At 36.3% G+C, this 15,684-nt stretch overlaps 1 protein-coding gene across 1 annotated transcript; it reads left to right on the forward strand.

Moving 5' to 3' along the window:
* The first annotated feature begins 7,991 nt into the window (after nucleotides 1-7,991).
* LOC110099212 (maltose excess protein 1-like, chloroplastic) lies at nucleotides 7,992-14,610 on the forward strand. The gene is made up of 9 exons (XM_020826297.2): nucleotides 7,992-8,171; nucleotides 8,243-8,398; nucleotides 9,162-9,452; nucleotides 9,543-9,632; nucleotides 11,892-11,993; nucleotides 12,089-12,207; nucleotides 13,560-13,622; nucleotides 13,720-13,781; nucleotides 14,420-14,610. Exons 1-9 carry the CDS (start codon nucleotides 8,007-8,009, stop codon nucleotides 14,503-14,505), a joined length of 1,134 nt encoding a protein of 377 aa, XP_020681956.1. The 5' UTR covers nucleotides 7,992-8,006; the 3' UTR covers nucleotides 14,506-14,610.
* The last annotated feature ends 1,074 nt before the right edge of the window (nucleotides 14,611-15,684 follow it).

Genomic DNA, 15,684 nt, shown 5'->3' on the forward strand with positions numbered 1-15,684 from the left:
AAATTAGTGTCTCGTATTCTCAGTATTTATCATGCACCCTGACAAACCGACCCGGAACCGAGTCGGGATTGTTATGTTCGCGTATTGCTAGGTATTACTCGGTATTGCTAGGTATTGGTCGATTTTGCTCGGCAATAACAAGAAATATCATTCTGTGAAGACCAATACCAAGCAATACCGAGAAATACCGAACAATGCCGAGTTTTCTCGGTATTGCTCGGTATTTCTCAGTATTGCTTGGTATTGGTCTTGACAGAGCAGTATTTCTCGTTATTATCAAGCAATACCGAGCAATACCTAGAGCACTACCGAGCAATACGCAAACATAGCAATCCCGGATCAGGTCGTCGGGCCGCACGGTAAAGAATAAGAGCACGTGGCGATATATTATTGACGTCCGAATGTAGAGCTATGTCGGGTCACCTGACCTAATAATTGTTCCTGGTCAAGGGCCTTCTTTTTCTTTTTTTTTTTCTCTTTCTCGTTTTTTCTTAAGCTTCAATATTAAAATTATACTCTTTTTTTTTTAAATAATGAGCAATTAATTATAAAATATGTTACTCTAATTTTATTTTATATAGCATTATCCTCTAACCAATGAAAACAAATTCTTTCACTCATTTACCCTTTTCAGTTCTAGTTTCTCCTATAATGACATAAGTATTGATACGTCATCATAAAATTAGCTCGATCAAACATGAATCTCGAGGCAAAATCAAATCGAAAATTTCAAAAATTAAATCTAGGAGGTCCTGAACTCCGATTTCAGCAAGCTTATAGCCAAACTGAGCATCTCAAAAATACGAACCCAACGACGCCAAATTCAACTCAATTCGAACCCAAATTAGCCAAAATCAAGCACCCGAAGCGTTGTTGGAAAGCTCGTACCACAATTTGAGTTACCAAACGGTCTTCGATTTTAGCGAGCTTATAGTCGAATTGAACGACTCGACGAGACGAATCCAATGAGCACAAGATCGTTGGATTCTGACATTATTAAGACCTTCAAATGTCTTACAAACGGTTCACAATCAAAGGATTCAATATCAACCATCCATTCGACCACTCCCTATTTGCCCCTGATCTCACACCTATTTATAATCTATGACTCTACTAAATCTATAAATAGACCCCTCATTTTTCATGAGGGGTCAAGCAAAAAGCAAGAAGAAGAGGAGAAGAGTAGAGTATGAGGGAAGAGGCTCGTCCTCGACCACCGCCGGAGTTCCAACCAAACTCCAATTGACGCCGGAATTCTACCCGACTTCCACGGGACGCAAGAATTCTGTCTGACTTCCACGAGATGCTAACATTCTGCCCAAGTAACAACAGAGTTCCCCCCTGACACCGAAACTCAGCCCAAGTGATGCCGGAGTTCTCCTCGGCCACCAACAAACGTCGGACTTCTAACCGACACCGGACCTTCACTCATTACCAAATTTCTACCCGACGCCGGCTTCTACCGGTTATCAGACTTTCATTGGACATCTATCCGAAGATGGATTTCTTTCCATTGTTGGACTTCTACCTGATGTCATCTTTCTGACATTCGTCGTCAGACAATAGTCCTTCTAACTTACGTCGCCCACCGACTACGGTCCTCTTGACTTACGTCGCCCGCCGACTACAGTCTTTCCGACCTCCTTCGCCCGCCGACTACGGTCCTCCAGACTTACGTCGCCCACCGACTACAATCTTTCCGACCTCCGTCGCCCGCCGACTACGGTTCTCCTGACTTACGTCGCCTGCCGACTACAATCTTTCCGACCTCCATCGCTAGCCGACTACGGTCCTCCTGACTTACGTCGCCTGTATACTGCAACCTTTCTGACCTCCGTCACCAGACAACAATCTTTATAACCTCCGTCGCCCGCCAACTACGATTCTTCTGACCTCCGTCACCAGATTATGGTCCTCCCGGTCAAACGAACACGTCAGTAGTGACTCTTTGTATTCACATCATGTAATGTACTTTATAAAATGTACATCAAGCTAAGGCCTTCTCCCAAGGAAGGGCCTCATTTGTAATCAACTACAATATTAGTGGATTCATTCAAATTGGGCTAGGCCTCGTGGTTTTTCCCCCTTTTCAAGGGTTTTCCACGTAAAAATCTTGGTGTCTCATAATTGCTAGACCCTCTCTCTTTTTATCTGATTATGTATCGGATTTTCTTACAACGCTAAGACGCTAAATTTTATATTTCTCTACTCGTTGGATTCCGACATTATTAAGACCTTCAAATGTCTGACAAGCAGTGCACAATCAAAGGATTCAATATCAACCGTCCATTCGACCACTCCCTATTTGCCCCTTATCTCACACATATTTACAATCTATGCCACTCTAGTAAATCTATAAATAGACCCCTCATTTCTCATGAAGGGGGACCCAAGCAAAAAAGCAAGAAGAAGAGGATAAGAGAAGAGTATGAGGGAAGAGGCTCGTCCTCGACCACCGTCGGAATTCTACCCGAACTCCAAATGACGTCGGAATTCTGCCTGACTTCCACGAGACGCAAGAATTCTGTCTGACTTCCAGGGGATGCTAACATTCTGTCCAAGTAATAACAGAGTTCCCCCCTGACACCGAAACTCCGCCCAAGTGATGCCAGAGTTCTCCTCGGCCACCAACAAACGTCGGACTTCTAACCGACGCCGGACCTTCACTCATCGCCAAATTTCTACCCGACGTCGGCTTCTACTGGTTATCGGACTTTCATTGGACATCTATCCGAAGATGGATTTCTTTCCATTGTTGGACTTCTACCTGATGTCATCTTTCTGACATTTGTCGTTAGACAATAGTCCTTCTAACTTACGTCGCCCACTGACTACAATCCTTCCGGCCTCCGTCGCCCGTCGACTACGGTCCTCCTGACTTACGTCGCCCGCCAACTACAGTCTTTCCGACCTCCTTCGCCCGCCGACTACGGTCCTCCAGACTTACGTCGCCCACCGACTACAATCTTTCCGACCTCTGTCGTCCGCCGACTACGGTCCTCCTGACTTACGTCGCCCGCCGACTACAATCTTTCCGACCTCCGTCGCTAGCCGACTACGGTCCTTCTGACTTACGTTGCCTGTAGACTACAGCCTTTCTGACCTCCGTCACCAGACAACAGTCTTTATAATCTCTTTCGCCCGCCAATTACAATTCTTCTGACCTCCGTCACTAGATTATGGTCCTCCTGACCAAACGAACACGTCAATAGTGACTCTTTGTATTCACATCATGTAATGTACTATATAAAATGTACATCAAGCTAAGGCCTTCACCCAAGGAAGGGCCTCATTTGTAATCAACTACAATACTAGTGGATTCATTCAAACTGGGCTAGGCCTCGTGGTTTTTCCCCCTTTTTAGGGGTTTTTCACGTAAAAATCTTGGTGTCTCATAATTGCTACCCTCTCTCTTTTTATCTGATTGCGTACCGGATTTTCGTACAACGCTAAGACGCTAAATTTTATATTTCTCTACCGACGCGAATACTCCAGGACGCAACAAGTATTAATGTATTATTGGATTGTAAAAATATGCATTACATTATTTGATTAATGATAATTTTTAACTTTAAATAACTAAAAAAAATCATATCAATGCTCATTTTTATTCAAAAAGGTTATATCAAATATCAATTTAGCTTAAAATAATAAAAATTATATATATGATGTTAGTTGCATTCTAAATTTCCTAATCATAAATTAGGGCCCTATTAATGATTCATGGTAGAAAAATTTCAAGAAAATCTACAAAAATTTTCTATATATCTTAGTATATTTTTGTTGATCGTTATTTGATAACTTTATTTATGATAGAAGCGTTTGAAACAAACTTCTCTATTATCACTGAATCTTAATCGAGAGAGACGACAACCAATACATAATTCTCATATTAAGGATTGATATATCATAAAAAATTTATCTTGATCATGCACGAATCTCGAAGCAAATTCAAGTTAAAAACTTTCAAAATTAAATTTGGAACCATATGAAATTCAATTTTAGCAAACATATAATAGAACCGGACATCTTGAGAAGACAAACCCAATGACACCAAATTCGACTCAATCTGAGCCTAAATGGGACCAAATCCATGACCCGAAGCACATTTGGAAGATTTAAATCATAGATTGGATAATGAAACGGTTTTCAAGCGTGACATGCTTATAGTCGAATCAAGCGGCTGGATGAGATGAATCCAACGAGCCTAAGATTGTTGAATTATGATAGCATTATGCCATTCAAATGTTTAGAAAACAGTCCATGATAAAGAGAATCGACATCGGTCGTCCATTCAAACTACTTCCAACTTGCTCTTGATCTCCCTATTTGGTCATGCCACTCTTAGAAAGTTATAAATATACCCCTCATTCCTCATGGACAAAAAGAGGAAGGAGGAGTCAAGTAAGAGAGAAATTATAGATCTCTTGCCAACAGACTCCTCCTTGAGCATCGTCGGACCATTGACCATCATCGGACAATTGCCGGACTTCCGACCGGTTACTGACTGATGCTGGACTTCTATCCGGCCACCAACTAACATCAAACTTCTATCCGACCACCAACTAACGTTGGACTTCCACCCATCTTTCAATTATTGTTAGACTTACACCCGGCTACCAACTGACACTATACTTACACTGGACCACCAACTGAAGTTGGACCAACTGAAGTTGGACTTCTGCCCGGCCACCGACTAACATCGTACTTCCACCTACCCGTCGACTACGACCCTTCCGACCTCCAACGTCAAACAACGGCCTTTGTGACCATTGTCTCTTGCCCGTCTACGATCCTTTTGACCTTAGTCTCCTGCCGACTATGGTCCTTATAAACTCTGTCGCCCTATGATTGTGGTCTTTCTGACCTCCATCACCAGACAAACAGTCTTTTTTGACCAATGTCGCCCGCCAACTACGATTATTCTAACATCTGTCGTCAGACAACGATCTTTTCTGACCACCGTTGCTCGCAGACTACTGCCCTTTAAATCTCCATCGTTTGACAACGATCATTCTGATCAATGTCACCCGCCAACTATAGTCCTTCTGATCTTCGTTGTCCATCAAATACAATCTTTTTGACCACTGTTGCCCGCTGACTATAATCTTTCTAACCACTAGTGCCCATCGACTACAGTCCTTCTGACCTCAATTGCTTGTCGGCTACGGTCCTTCCAACCTCCATCGCCAAATAATGATCTTTCTAACCACTATTGTCTGCCGACTACGGTCCTTTTGACTCCATCGCCAAACAACGATCTTTCTAACCATTGTCGTTCGTCGACTATAGTACTTCCAACCTTCATTGTCATACAATGGTCTTTCTGACCATTGTCGTCCACCGACTAAGATCTTTTCAACCTCCATCTCTATATAATGGTTTTTCTGACCATTTTCATCTGCTAACTACGGTCCTTTTGACCTCCATCGGTAAATAACGGTCTTTCGACTATGTTCCTTTTGACCTCCATCGTCAGACAACGATCTTTCTAATCACTGTCACATGCCGACTACGATCCTTTCGACCTCGGCCGCTAGACAACAATCTTTCGAGCCTCCATCGCCGGCCGACTATGATCCTTCCGATTTCCATCGCGTAATAACAGTCTTTCTGACCTCCATCGCCCGCCAACAACGGTCTTTCCAACCACTGTCACTTGACTACAGTCTTTCTGACCTCTGTTGCCCACCGACTATGATCCTGCATTCTAAATGAACATGTCAATATCGATTTTTCCAATTCCCACCATGTAATGGACTCTATATAATATATATTTGCTACATTAAGTCAAAGCCTTCCCTCCAAGGATAGGCCTCATTTTTAATCGACCGCAAACACAGGTGGATTCATTCAAACTGGGTCAGGCCCCGTGGTTTCTTCCTTTTTAGAGGTTTCCACGTAAAAATCTAGTGTATTATACTACATCATCTCTTTTATCTGATTGTTAGATGGGTCTTTGTACAGAGCTAAGACGTTAAACTTTATATATCTCTATCGATGCGAATATTCCAGGACGCATAGTTTAACTGATCATTGTATAAAGAGAAGACATTCTAACGATGAATTGAATGTTTAATGGGATAATTTCAATTTCTTTTTAAATACATTAACATAAGATAAATAATAATTGTCAATTAATTTATCTAGTCACACTCACCATAGAAGTTTAACTAAGGTGCATGTAAATAGTTGAGCTATGCGAATAAGTTATAACTATTAAGCTCAATATCAACCACATAAAACAAAGATAATTATTATTTTAATACTAAAGTATAACAAAGTATACAAAATCAAACACAATATATTATGAACTAAAATAATACATGCTAAGTGAGATTAATAAATTATTGCACAAAAGTGCTAGAACAATTCAGCATGTAAATATTTTAAATCCAAGCAACTGCATAAATGAATATGTGTATAAAGATAAGTAATTTAAGCTAATCTATTGAGTAAATTTCCCACAATCGCTATTTAATATTTATATGATTCATTCACCCAAATAGTTTAAGGCTTCATTCGGGATAGCTTTCGTATTGCTTCATAAAGTAGTTTTTTAGTACACAAATTTTTTAATAAGAAAATTTTGTACTAGAAAGTTGCTTTAGAAACCAATAAAAAACCTGCCCCAAACGAACCCTAAGTCTATGCCTAAACTTTCCATATACTTAGGAGTCTCATTATGTTGAGACTTTCAGCATAACCTCAATTATGTTTAGTCCTTTATATGGATAGAGAAACCCTAACAACATATCAACATTTTTTGTTACATGAGTGAATGCACTATTCCATTAAATTTTGATTAAGAAGTGATGGCACCAATATGAAGCTTCTCAAGGAGAGGATGTTGGATTAACACATCAAATCTTTCACAAAAAGCTTCAAGAAGTTTTAACATGAAAGCTTATAGTTATATAAATTCATTAGCATTACCTTCTCAAAACAATGTAATATTTATAATCATAATCAGTACTTAATTAGTAAAATTAATCAATAATATGAAGTACGCAGAATTGATTACAATTTGCAAACATACAAAATGCCCCAATGGAATCAAAAGTAGTGAAGCAAGTCATGCGTTTTACAGGCCTGAAACATAAGAACCAATTTCAACTACCACTAGTACTACATAGAACTTCACACCAGTTGCATGCACCTCCTTCCAATTTTGACATCCAGACTCTATAAATAGCACATTTATGAGCCTTTGCCAATAAGAATTACAGGCATTTTAATCATTAGAAGCTTGAAATGAGCTGAAGGATTTACTCATCTCTAGTTTGTGGCTTGAAAGATAAGAATTGGAGGCAGCTAAACCCCTTTATTAAGAGGGTTTAGTTGCCTCCAATATCTTGCCTTTCTGAACTCAAGAATGGCAGCTTCAGTCTGTTCTTTTATTAGTTTCTTGCCTTGAAGTTACAAATTAGGCAACTGAACCTTGCTTTGCTTTATGTAAGAGAATGAGAACTTAGGCTCACTTATCTCCAGTATATCTTATCTTCATTGATCTCAAGAAATGCCTGATTTATTTGTGTTTCAGATAAATTTTACTAATTTGTAGCTTTGATGATGAGGAATTGAGGTAAATGAACTCTATATTGTTCAAACTTCTAATCATCAGATGCCCAAAAATGACTGAGACAGATGCATCATGCAATATATAAAGCTAAATTTATATACATGCACAGTTGTTATTTGGTGCTTTCTCCACATTGAACAGAAATAAGTATTGAATTTGTATTTAAAAGTCCTACTCCCTTAATTCCATCTGCTTTCTGAAGATTGATCATTTTTTTTCTTTTGTGGTAAGAATGTTTTTCATTTAATTATTTAGTTTATATTTTGGTACAGTAATCATAAAAACCAATTTTAAATTTTACAAAATTTTAGATGTAAATTTCCCAATTATTTTTTTACTATAGGTTGCACAGTCTCTTATCAGGCTTATCTAGTAAGGAGCTAATGAGTTTCAGTTCTGCTTCAGCACTTCCTGGGCTCCTCCAATGGCGTCTTATGCCTCACCGCTGCCTTTGCCGACATTCTTCGCCGTCTCTACTCCCGTCCTCATCTCCTCTAACATCTCTCTCAAACTCTATCCTTCTCCGCTCAAACGCCTTTTCGTCCGCCGCCGCCGAAGGCTCAAAACTCCCGCCGCCTGCTCCGCTGAGGTCATATTATTCTCCAAAATTCCTTCTTTTCCACTCTCCTCACTTCAAAATATCATCTTTTTTTTTTCCAGGCGGCCTCGAAGTTAGAGCAATGGGACTCCATGACCGCCCGCTTTGCCGGCGCTTCCAACATCCCTTTTCTCCTTATTCAGATCCCACAGATACTCCTCAATCAGCGAAACCTCGTCTCTAACAACTCCGCTGCTCTATTCGCTGTTCCCTGGCTCGTGAGCTACATACTCTTCCGTTGATGCTCATTTATATACATTAAATTGAATATGTTTGACATTTAATTGAACAAATTTGAGTATTTACATAGTTCTGAATATTTTTATTTGTTGTAGATCCGTTGGAGCTTGAGTTGAGCAAGAAAACATCAAACAAACAAACTTCGTTATAATATTTACAATCCATTTATGTTCAAGTATTGTTTGAAATCCTATTTTAGGCATGATTTAAGCAATCTTTAGCTTCAATCTTGCCAAACAGCATTTTGGAATTTCAAACTCTACTGTTTTGATGAATCTTGTTTCATCCCCATTATTGATTAAGGCTTCGTTTGATGCGGCTTTCTTACTGCTTCTTAAAGTAAGTTTTTAATATAAAATTTAAAATTTTGTATTAAAAATCTACTTTAAAAAATAGAAAGCCGTCCCAAACAAAACCTAAATCTAAGATTTTCTAAATCCCGTCAAAGGATTTCTCCCACTCACATATCTGAAATCATGGAACAAATACCTAAACATAATGTGAGAATTTAACAAACAGTTCAGATTTTAATCGCCTCAATATTTACTAAATCAAAAGTATCAGGATTTATTGAATCTTACTTGCAAACCAAGAGCCCCTCAAAGTCACTCAAACTTTATGAAAATATTTGAATATAAATACTCAGCTGAAACAGGCTTGTCTACTGACAAATTCTGTTACCCACCCTCTTTCTCCTTCTGTTCTTTGGTGCATCAACAATAAACAAAAAATATGATGCAGGGGATGCTTACTGGTCTACTTGGAAATCTCACACTGCTATCCTACTTTGCTAAGAAGAAGGAGAAGGAGGCTATCTTGGTTCAAATATTGGGAGTTATATCCATCTACATTGTGATTGTGCAGCTCGCTGTTGTCGGAGCAATGCCCTTGCCACAGTTTATGGCCACGTCGGCAGCTGTGGTTACTGGGCTTGTGCTGAACTTTATGAACTATTATGGATGGCTTATACAATGGGTGTGGCAAAGATGGGAGGATTTTGTCACCATTGTGGGAATTTCTGTCCTCCCACAGGTGACTTTATAGGAGTTTTTGGAGTTTGAGGAGTGCTTGATGATAGCGGCGAAGACTAATTATATTTGTTCTCTGATCTCATTGATGCAGGTTATGTGGTCGACATTTGTCCCATTTATTCCAAATAGTATTTTTCCTGGGGTTGTTTCATGTTGCTTGGCTGTTCTGTTCATCATATTGGTATGGACCTTTTTAATCCTCTCATTTTGACTTGTATTCTTAGAACATGTAAAAGGAGCATTAAGAAGGTGATTTAGTTTAAATTTATGGTAAGAAGTAGAATACTTTGAGCACCAAAAAAAGGTGGTAAAGCTGTTCTCATCTTAAGTTGGAGTTTGTGTTCATAACTAAAAGCCTCTTGATCAAAGATTACCTGAAGCATGACACTTGCTTCACATGCAAAATGTTTGCCTATCAGTACGCATCTTGATAGGCTAAGTTACATCCTTACATATCTAAAAAAAATTGATGTTAAGGTTGATCATAAGGATGTTTATTGTTCTTGTGCTTGTTATATCTCTCATGAAAATTTTATGATATCTGGTTTATTAAGGGATATTATTTACTTACAGAATGTTAAGTAGTGACTTGCTTTCTAAGGATCGATTCCTAAGCTTCAGGGCATAAGAGTTGATCAGTAGGTTGAGGGATTGGTGATTAAGAAAATGTTTATTGAAACAATTAACTTATATAGTAGAAGCAAGTCTAAGGGGATGTACAAGACATTGTTTTTTTACTTTATGCAAGAAGAATGTGCATATATATATATATAAGTGATATTGATATGTCATTACAACAACATCAAGCCTTTGTCCCACTAAGTGGGGTCAGCTACAGGAATCCTTTTTCGCCATTGTGTCCGGTTAAAAGTCAAATTCTCATTTAAATCTAATAAAGAAAGATCATTTCTAATATTTTCTAACAAAATCTTTTTAGGTCTATCTCTACCTTTCTTAACAAAAGTCAAATCTAATACCTCAGCTTTCCTAACCGGGTCATCGGAAGGCCTCCGTTTAATGTGACCAAACCATCTAAGGTGACTCTCTCTAATCTTATCTTCTACTGGAGCTACTCCAACCTTTTCACGTATAAGCTCATTTTGTATCCTATCTCTAAGGGTCAAGCCACTCATCCACCTAAGCATCCTCATCTCTGCAAAGCTTAACTTAGTATTAAGCTGCATATTGATATGTCATTAAAAAAAAAAATCTTACTAGCTCTAAAATACTGAAAGTCGAAGACTAACCACAATTCTTGCTAGCTCTAAAACACTGAAACAGTTTTTTTTTTTTTTTCATTTTGCAGGCCTTGCCAGTAAGAGTTAATTCTCCTTTCATATATACATAACTCAAATTACCAACAGCATTATATCTTAGAAACTTATGGTATTGGTGATTAAAAAAAAAGTGTAGAAAAGAAAAATATGGGGTAAAAACATGAGACAATTAAACAGTGAGTTTTAAAGATGAAAGAGTGGGACGAAACTATGTTATTTGGTCCAATGGTTTATTCCATGGATTTGGACACCGAGTAGGCATTGGCTTAACCACCTTTTGGTTTTCTTTAGATTTAGGCCATCACTATTCCTATTCAATAAAATTTGTTACTCATACCATAAATGTAGATTCACGTTTCATCAAACCAAATTGCATGTCTTTTGATGTTTGAATTGCAAGCTACTCAACTTTTTTTCCATTCTAGCTGGTATGCCTTTTGCTTGAAATGTCATCTGAAATGTTTACAACTAAACTTGTGCAGAGAAACCATGGCATCATGGATTTGAAATCATTGATGGAAAGATTCTTTAATTTGACATGCTAGAATATAACAATTAGTGAGCTATTTATTGAACTTCTATAAGATGGTGGTGAGACCTGCAATGCTTTATGGTGCAGAATGTTGACAATTAAAAGAGAAGCATAATATTAAGTTAAGTATTGCAAAGATGAGGATGCTCTGGTGGATGAGTGGGTTTACCCTTAGAGACATGATACGAAATGAGCATATACGTGAAAAAGTTGGAGTAGCTCGAGTAAAAGATAAGATTAGAGAGAGTCGCCTTAGATGGTTTGGCCACATAAAACGACGGCCTTCCGATGACCCGGTTAGGAAAGTGGAGGTATTAGATTTGACTTATATTAAGAAAGGTAGAGATAGACCTAAAAAGACTGGTTAGAAAATATTAGAAATGATATTTCTTTATTAGATTTAAATGAGAATTTGACTTTTAATAGGACACAATGGAGAATAAGGATTCATGTAGCTGACACCACTTAGTGGGACAAAGGGTTGATGTTGTTGTTGTATGTTTTAAACTTCGTTACGTTAAGCACATTTCTTTATTTCTCCAGCCCGGCTATCTACTTTTTTGTATATCTTGCTACTTCCAAATTCAGCAGTTTTACAGTCTTTGATTCTGCCATTTACTAAGTTTCACAGACACGGACTGGTAAACTTTCTAAGAAGGCAGAGAGATTTGTTGGGTCAATATCTGGATGGACTGCCACTCTACTCTTTATGTGGATGCCTGTAGCTCAGATGGTATGATTCCTCTACAGGTTGGTACTGTCAAAGTCCTGCCACGATAGCCATGGAAGATTCACATGTTACCTTTTTTTGTTTCATTATAAATGCAGTGGACAAACTATTTAAATCCTGATAACATCAAAGGATTAGCAGCTTTGACACTTCTGCTTGGCATGATTGGGAATGGTCTAATGATACCTCGAGCTTTGTTCATTCGTGATCTCATGTGGTATATGCCCCTCAAATCTGTTATCAAAGTTTTCCACAGATGTTTTTTTCCTTAGATAGTTTAGCTATTATTTCTTAAGCATCTGACATTTTTTTTTCTTCCTCAATATTCTTTTAAGTATTGAATTTATATTAAATCTAAGGATAGCACCTTTTACACACTTCCTCATTAAATTTATTCTTTTTTATTTCTCAAATGATTTAGTCTAATTTAGCCTGTCACAAGTAGCATGGGTGAGATTTGTTTGGACTTTGGACTTTCTCTCCAATCAAATTGTAGTTTCACATAAGTATGTGATTTTTTTATTTCATTTCATGTTTATTTTTTTGGTCATAGGAAATTAAGTGAATTTGTTAAATTAGCTTTAAAATAATTTCACTTGTAGGAATTCTAAACTATCAACTCAACATGAAGGATTTAATCAGGCCAAAGGAAGTTTAGTTATGGAGTATGCTAATTAGTTATGGTCACGAAGTTCATCATCTTCTTATCATTTGACAAATATACTAATTCTATAATGAATAGGAAATTAATTTAATTATCAAAATAAATTATAATTTTTAGTTTTACTAATTTAAATGTATCATACTAAATTGAAAATTCCAATCTATTTGAAAAATAAATCTATCTAAAAAATGAGAATGGACAATTTTTTTGTAAAATTATTTTAATTTTTTGTTTACTTTAGTTAATTTAATTTGTAATATCTACATATTAAGAGCTTGTACAATAAGACTTTCTATGTAGATACACCTTAATAACATTATTATAACAGCTTTTCCTAAAGTGACCATTAATTTACATGACTAGTAGCTTTGGTAATTTCTTTCACCACTGTATTTTTACTTATCTATTTACTGATAAGTGTCAAGAGTTAATTAAATGCTCCAAGTAATTTTTTTTTTCAAGATCCATTTAGTTAGACTTGAAATAGTTTTTCAAGATTTACTTTTGTATTTCTATGTTTTCTCATACTTGAACTAAGGATAATATCTTACGAAGGCTTCATTTGGGACAGCTTCTTTGTTGCTTTCTAAAAAGACTTTTTAGTATAAAATTTTCTTAAATTATAAATTTTTGTACTTAAAAGCAGTTTTCTGAAGTAGCAAAAAAGTTGTCCCAAACGAAGCCTAAATTTCTCTCCTGCGGTCCTCTTTTTACGTGTTTGATGGTATCATTATTTTCTGAATTGATTTGAGGTCTAACATAACTAGTTATATATGCTTCCTAAAATCCATAAATATGTTATAAATTTCCATATTTGCAAGTGTTAGCGCCATAAACTCCCATAAATGTTTCTTCTACTCACATTCAAAAGCTTTAACAGTTTAATACTATGTAAAACTTGAAAGGTTTACTGGAGCATCTTGGGCATCATTGCTTCAGGGGTGGGGGAATTTGGCATGGATGTACTGGTAATTTGATTTGCTTTCATGGACTCTTAGTTCTATCGTCTAAGGGAAATGTCATATTATTTCCTTGAAAGTGATTAGGCTTCTATTTTCATAACAGTTTGAAGAGCATTAGTAAGGAATTTTTCTGGGCTGCAACAGTTGTCTTGCTCATCTGGCTAGGTTTTCTACTCTCTCTTACTTTGAGATTATTTATTATTCTGTTTCTCAATCATTCTATGACTTGAATAAGCAAAAGTTCTTTCGTTCATTCAGTCTGTTTTATGTTTTTCTATGTACCCTCTTAGGCTTCGTTTGAGACGGCTTTCTTTCTGCTTCTTGAAGTAGCCTCTTAATATAAAAATTAAAATTTTTGTACTAAAAAACTACTTTAAGAAGCAGCTAAAAATTTGTCCCAAATAAAACCTTAGGGTCATCTGCAGAAACTTGTAGTGCTCAAATGTTGCAATATTTCAACGGTCAGAAATTACCTTATAAGCTTGTGCTTCTGTGATAGTCCTTTCCTTTGTTGTTCTGAGTAATGAGAAGTACAATCTATGGTTGCTATTGATTTCATTTTCAATAATCACAATATCTGTTTCTTGGACTGTTGGTTTGCTGCATTTGCTTGGCATCACAAAGAGGATTATTTGCAAAGTAAATACAGCAAAATTCACATTTACAATAACTCTAATGCAATTAAATGCAGTTTCTTTGTTGAACTTTGCATATTATTTTTATAGACAGAATTTAAGACTTAGAAGAAGCCTGTTGACAATTACTTATGTCTCAATCTTATTTTTCTATGTGATTTTAATCAGGAATGGCTGCTCGGCAAGATAGAATAGCTTATGGATACAGTTCACCATTTCAATCCATGAAGGTGCTGTTTTTTGGAACAAGATAAGAATGAAAATTTTATTGCCCATTGCTGAGTTTCTTCTCCACTTAAAAGAGCAACTTGGCATTTGTAAAGTGAATTTTTTTTTTCAATGACGTTATTATTAATTTACTATGAATCCAATAAATTTACTATTACTACACAATAATAGCTTTGTAATAATAACAACAGCTTACTTAATTATGTGGAGATATTATGGGAGTCATATATTTTTGAATTTTGCTTAGCCATGTTTGAAGGCACCAAAGATCCAAGATCCATCAACTTTAAAACATGTGGTACAAATCAGTCAAGTTAAAAAAAAAAATTCTCATCTTTTTTCATCAGTGTTTGGGACCGGTATTGACGGTTTTTAATTTTTTTATATCGTTAATTTATTATAAAAAAATAGAATATATGGTAGAGCAGAAAATTTATATACTATCTATGAATTTTCTCGTCGAGTTTTTAATTTCTAAGATCGTTGTACAAACATAATAAACATGCTTTAAAATGATATTGGGACATATAACAATAATGATCTATGGTAACTTTCACACTGATTGTGCTATTGAAAGATGAACATGATTTTGCTATTACATGTGAAGAGGTTGAAAAAAAGCAGTTTGTAAAACACTAAGGTTTCGTTTGGGACGGTTTTTTTACTGCTTCTTAAAGCAAATTTCTAGTAAAAAAATTTTAACTTTTTAACTAAAAATCTGCTTTAAAAAACAGTAACAAAAGTAACCCCAAACAAAGCCTAAATCATTAGGTGTTTTACTACATGTGAGGTTGAAAGATAAATCACAGGAAAAAAAGAAAAAGAAAAATTATGAGACCAAAGGCTCCTACTTTGGGTAGAATTGTTGCAAGAGCATTATATCTTAGAAAATTAGTGTAGGAGTGATTAAAAAAAAGAAAACAGTGTAGAAAAGAAAAATATGGGGTAAAAACTTGAGACAATTAAATACTGAGTATTAAAGATGAAAGAGTGGGACGAAACTATGTTATTTGGTCCAATGGTTTATTAAGGACTAATAATTTTTTTATATATATATTTCAAATGTGTAGATCAGATATGATGATGAAAATGTAGAAGTTAAAGAAGATTACCTTGACAAACCTTATGAAGATTGAAGTTGCCTGTTAAATTTGTTAGAATTTATTTTTTTTTTTTTTAAATTTGTTAGAATTTGTTTTTTTTTT

Source organism: Dendrobium catenatum, unplaced genomic scaffold (assembly GCF_001605985.2).
Source record: "Dendrobium catenatum unplaced genomic scaffold, ASM160598v2 fragScaff_scaffold_789, whole genome shotgun sequence".
NCBI lineage: Eukaryota > Viridiplantae > Streptophyta > Magnoliopsida > Asparagales > Orchidaceae > Dendrobium > Dendrobium catenatum.

Coding starts and splice junctions, on each gene's coding strand:
- LOC110099212 (XM_020826297.2), top strand. CDS start 8,007: ATGGCGTCTTATGCCTCACCGCTGCCTTTGCCGACATTCTTCGCCGTC. Junction 13,623..13,719: donor AATTTGGCATGGATGTACTG/GTAATTTGATTT, acceptor TTTTCATAACAG/TTTGAAGAGCATTAGTAAGG. Junction 13,782..14,419: donor TGTCTTGCTCATCTGGCTAG/GTTTTCTACTCT, acceptor GATTTTAATCAG/GAATGGCTGCTCGGCAAGAT.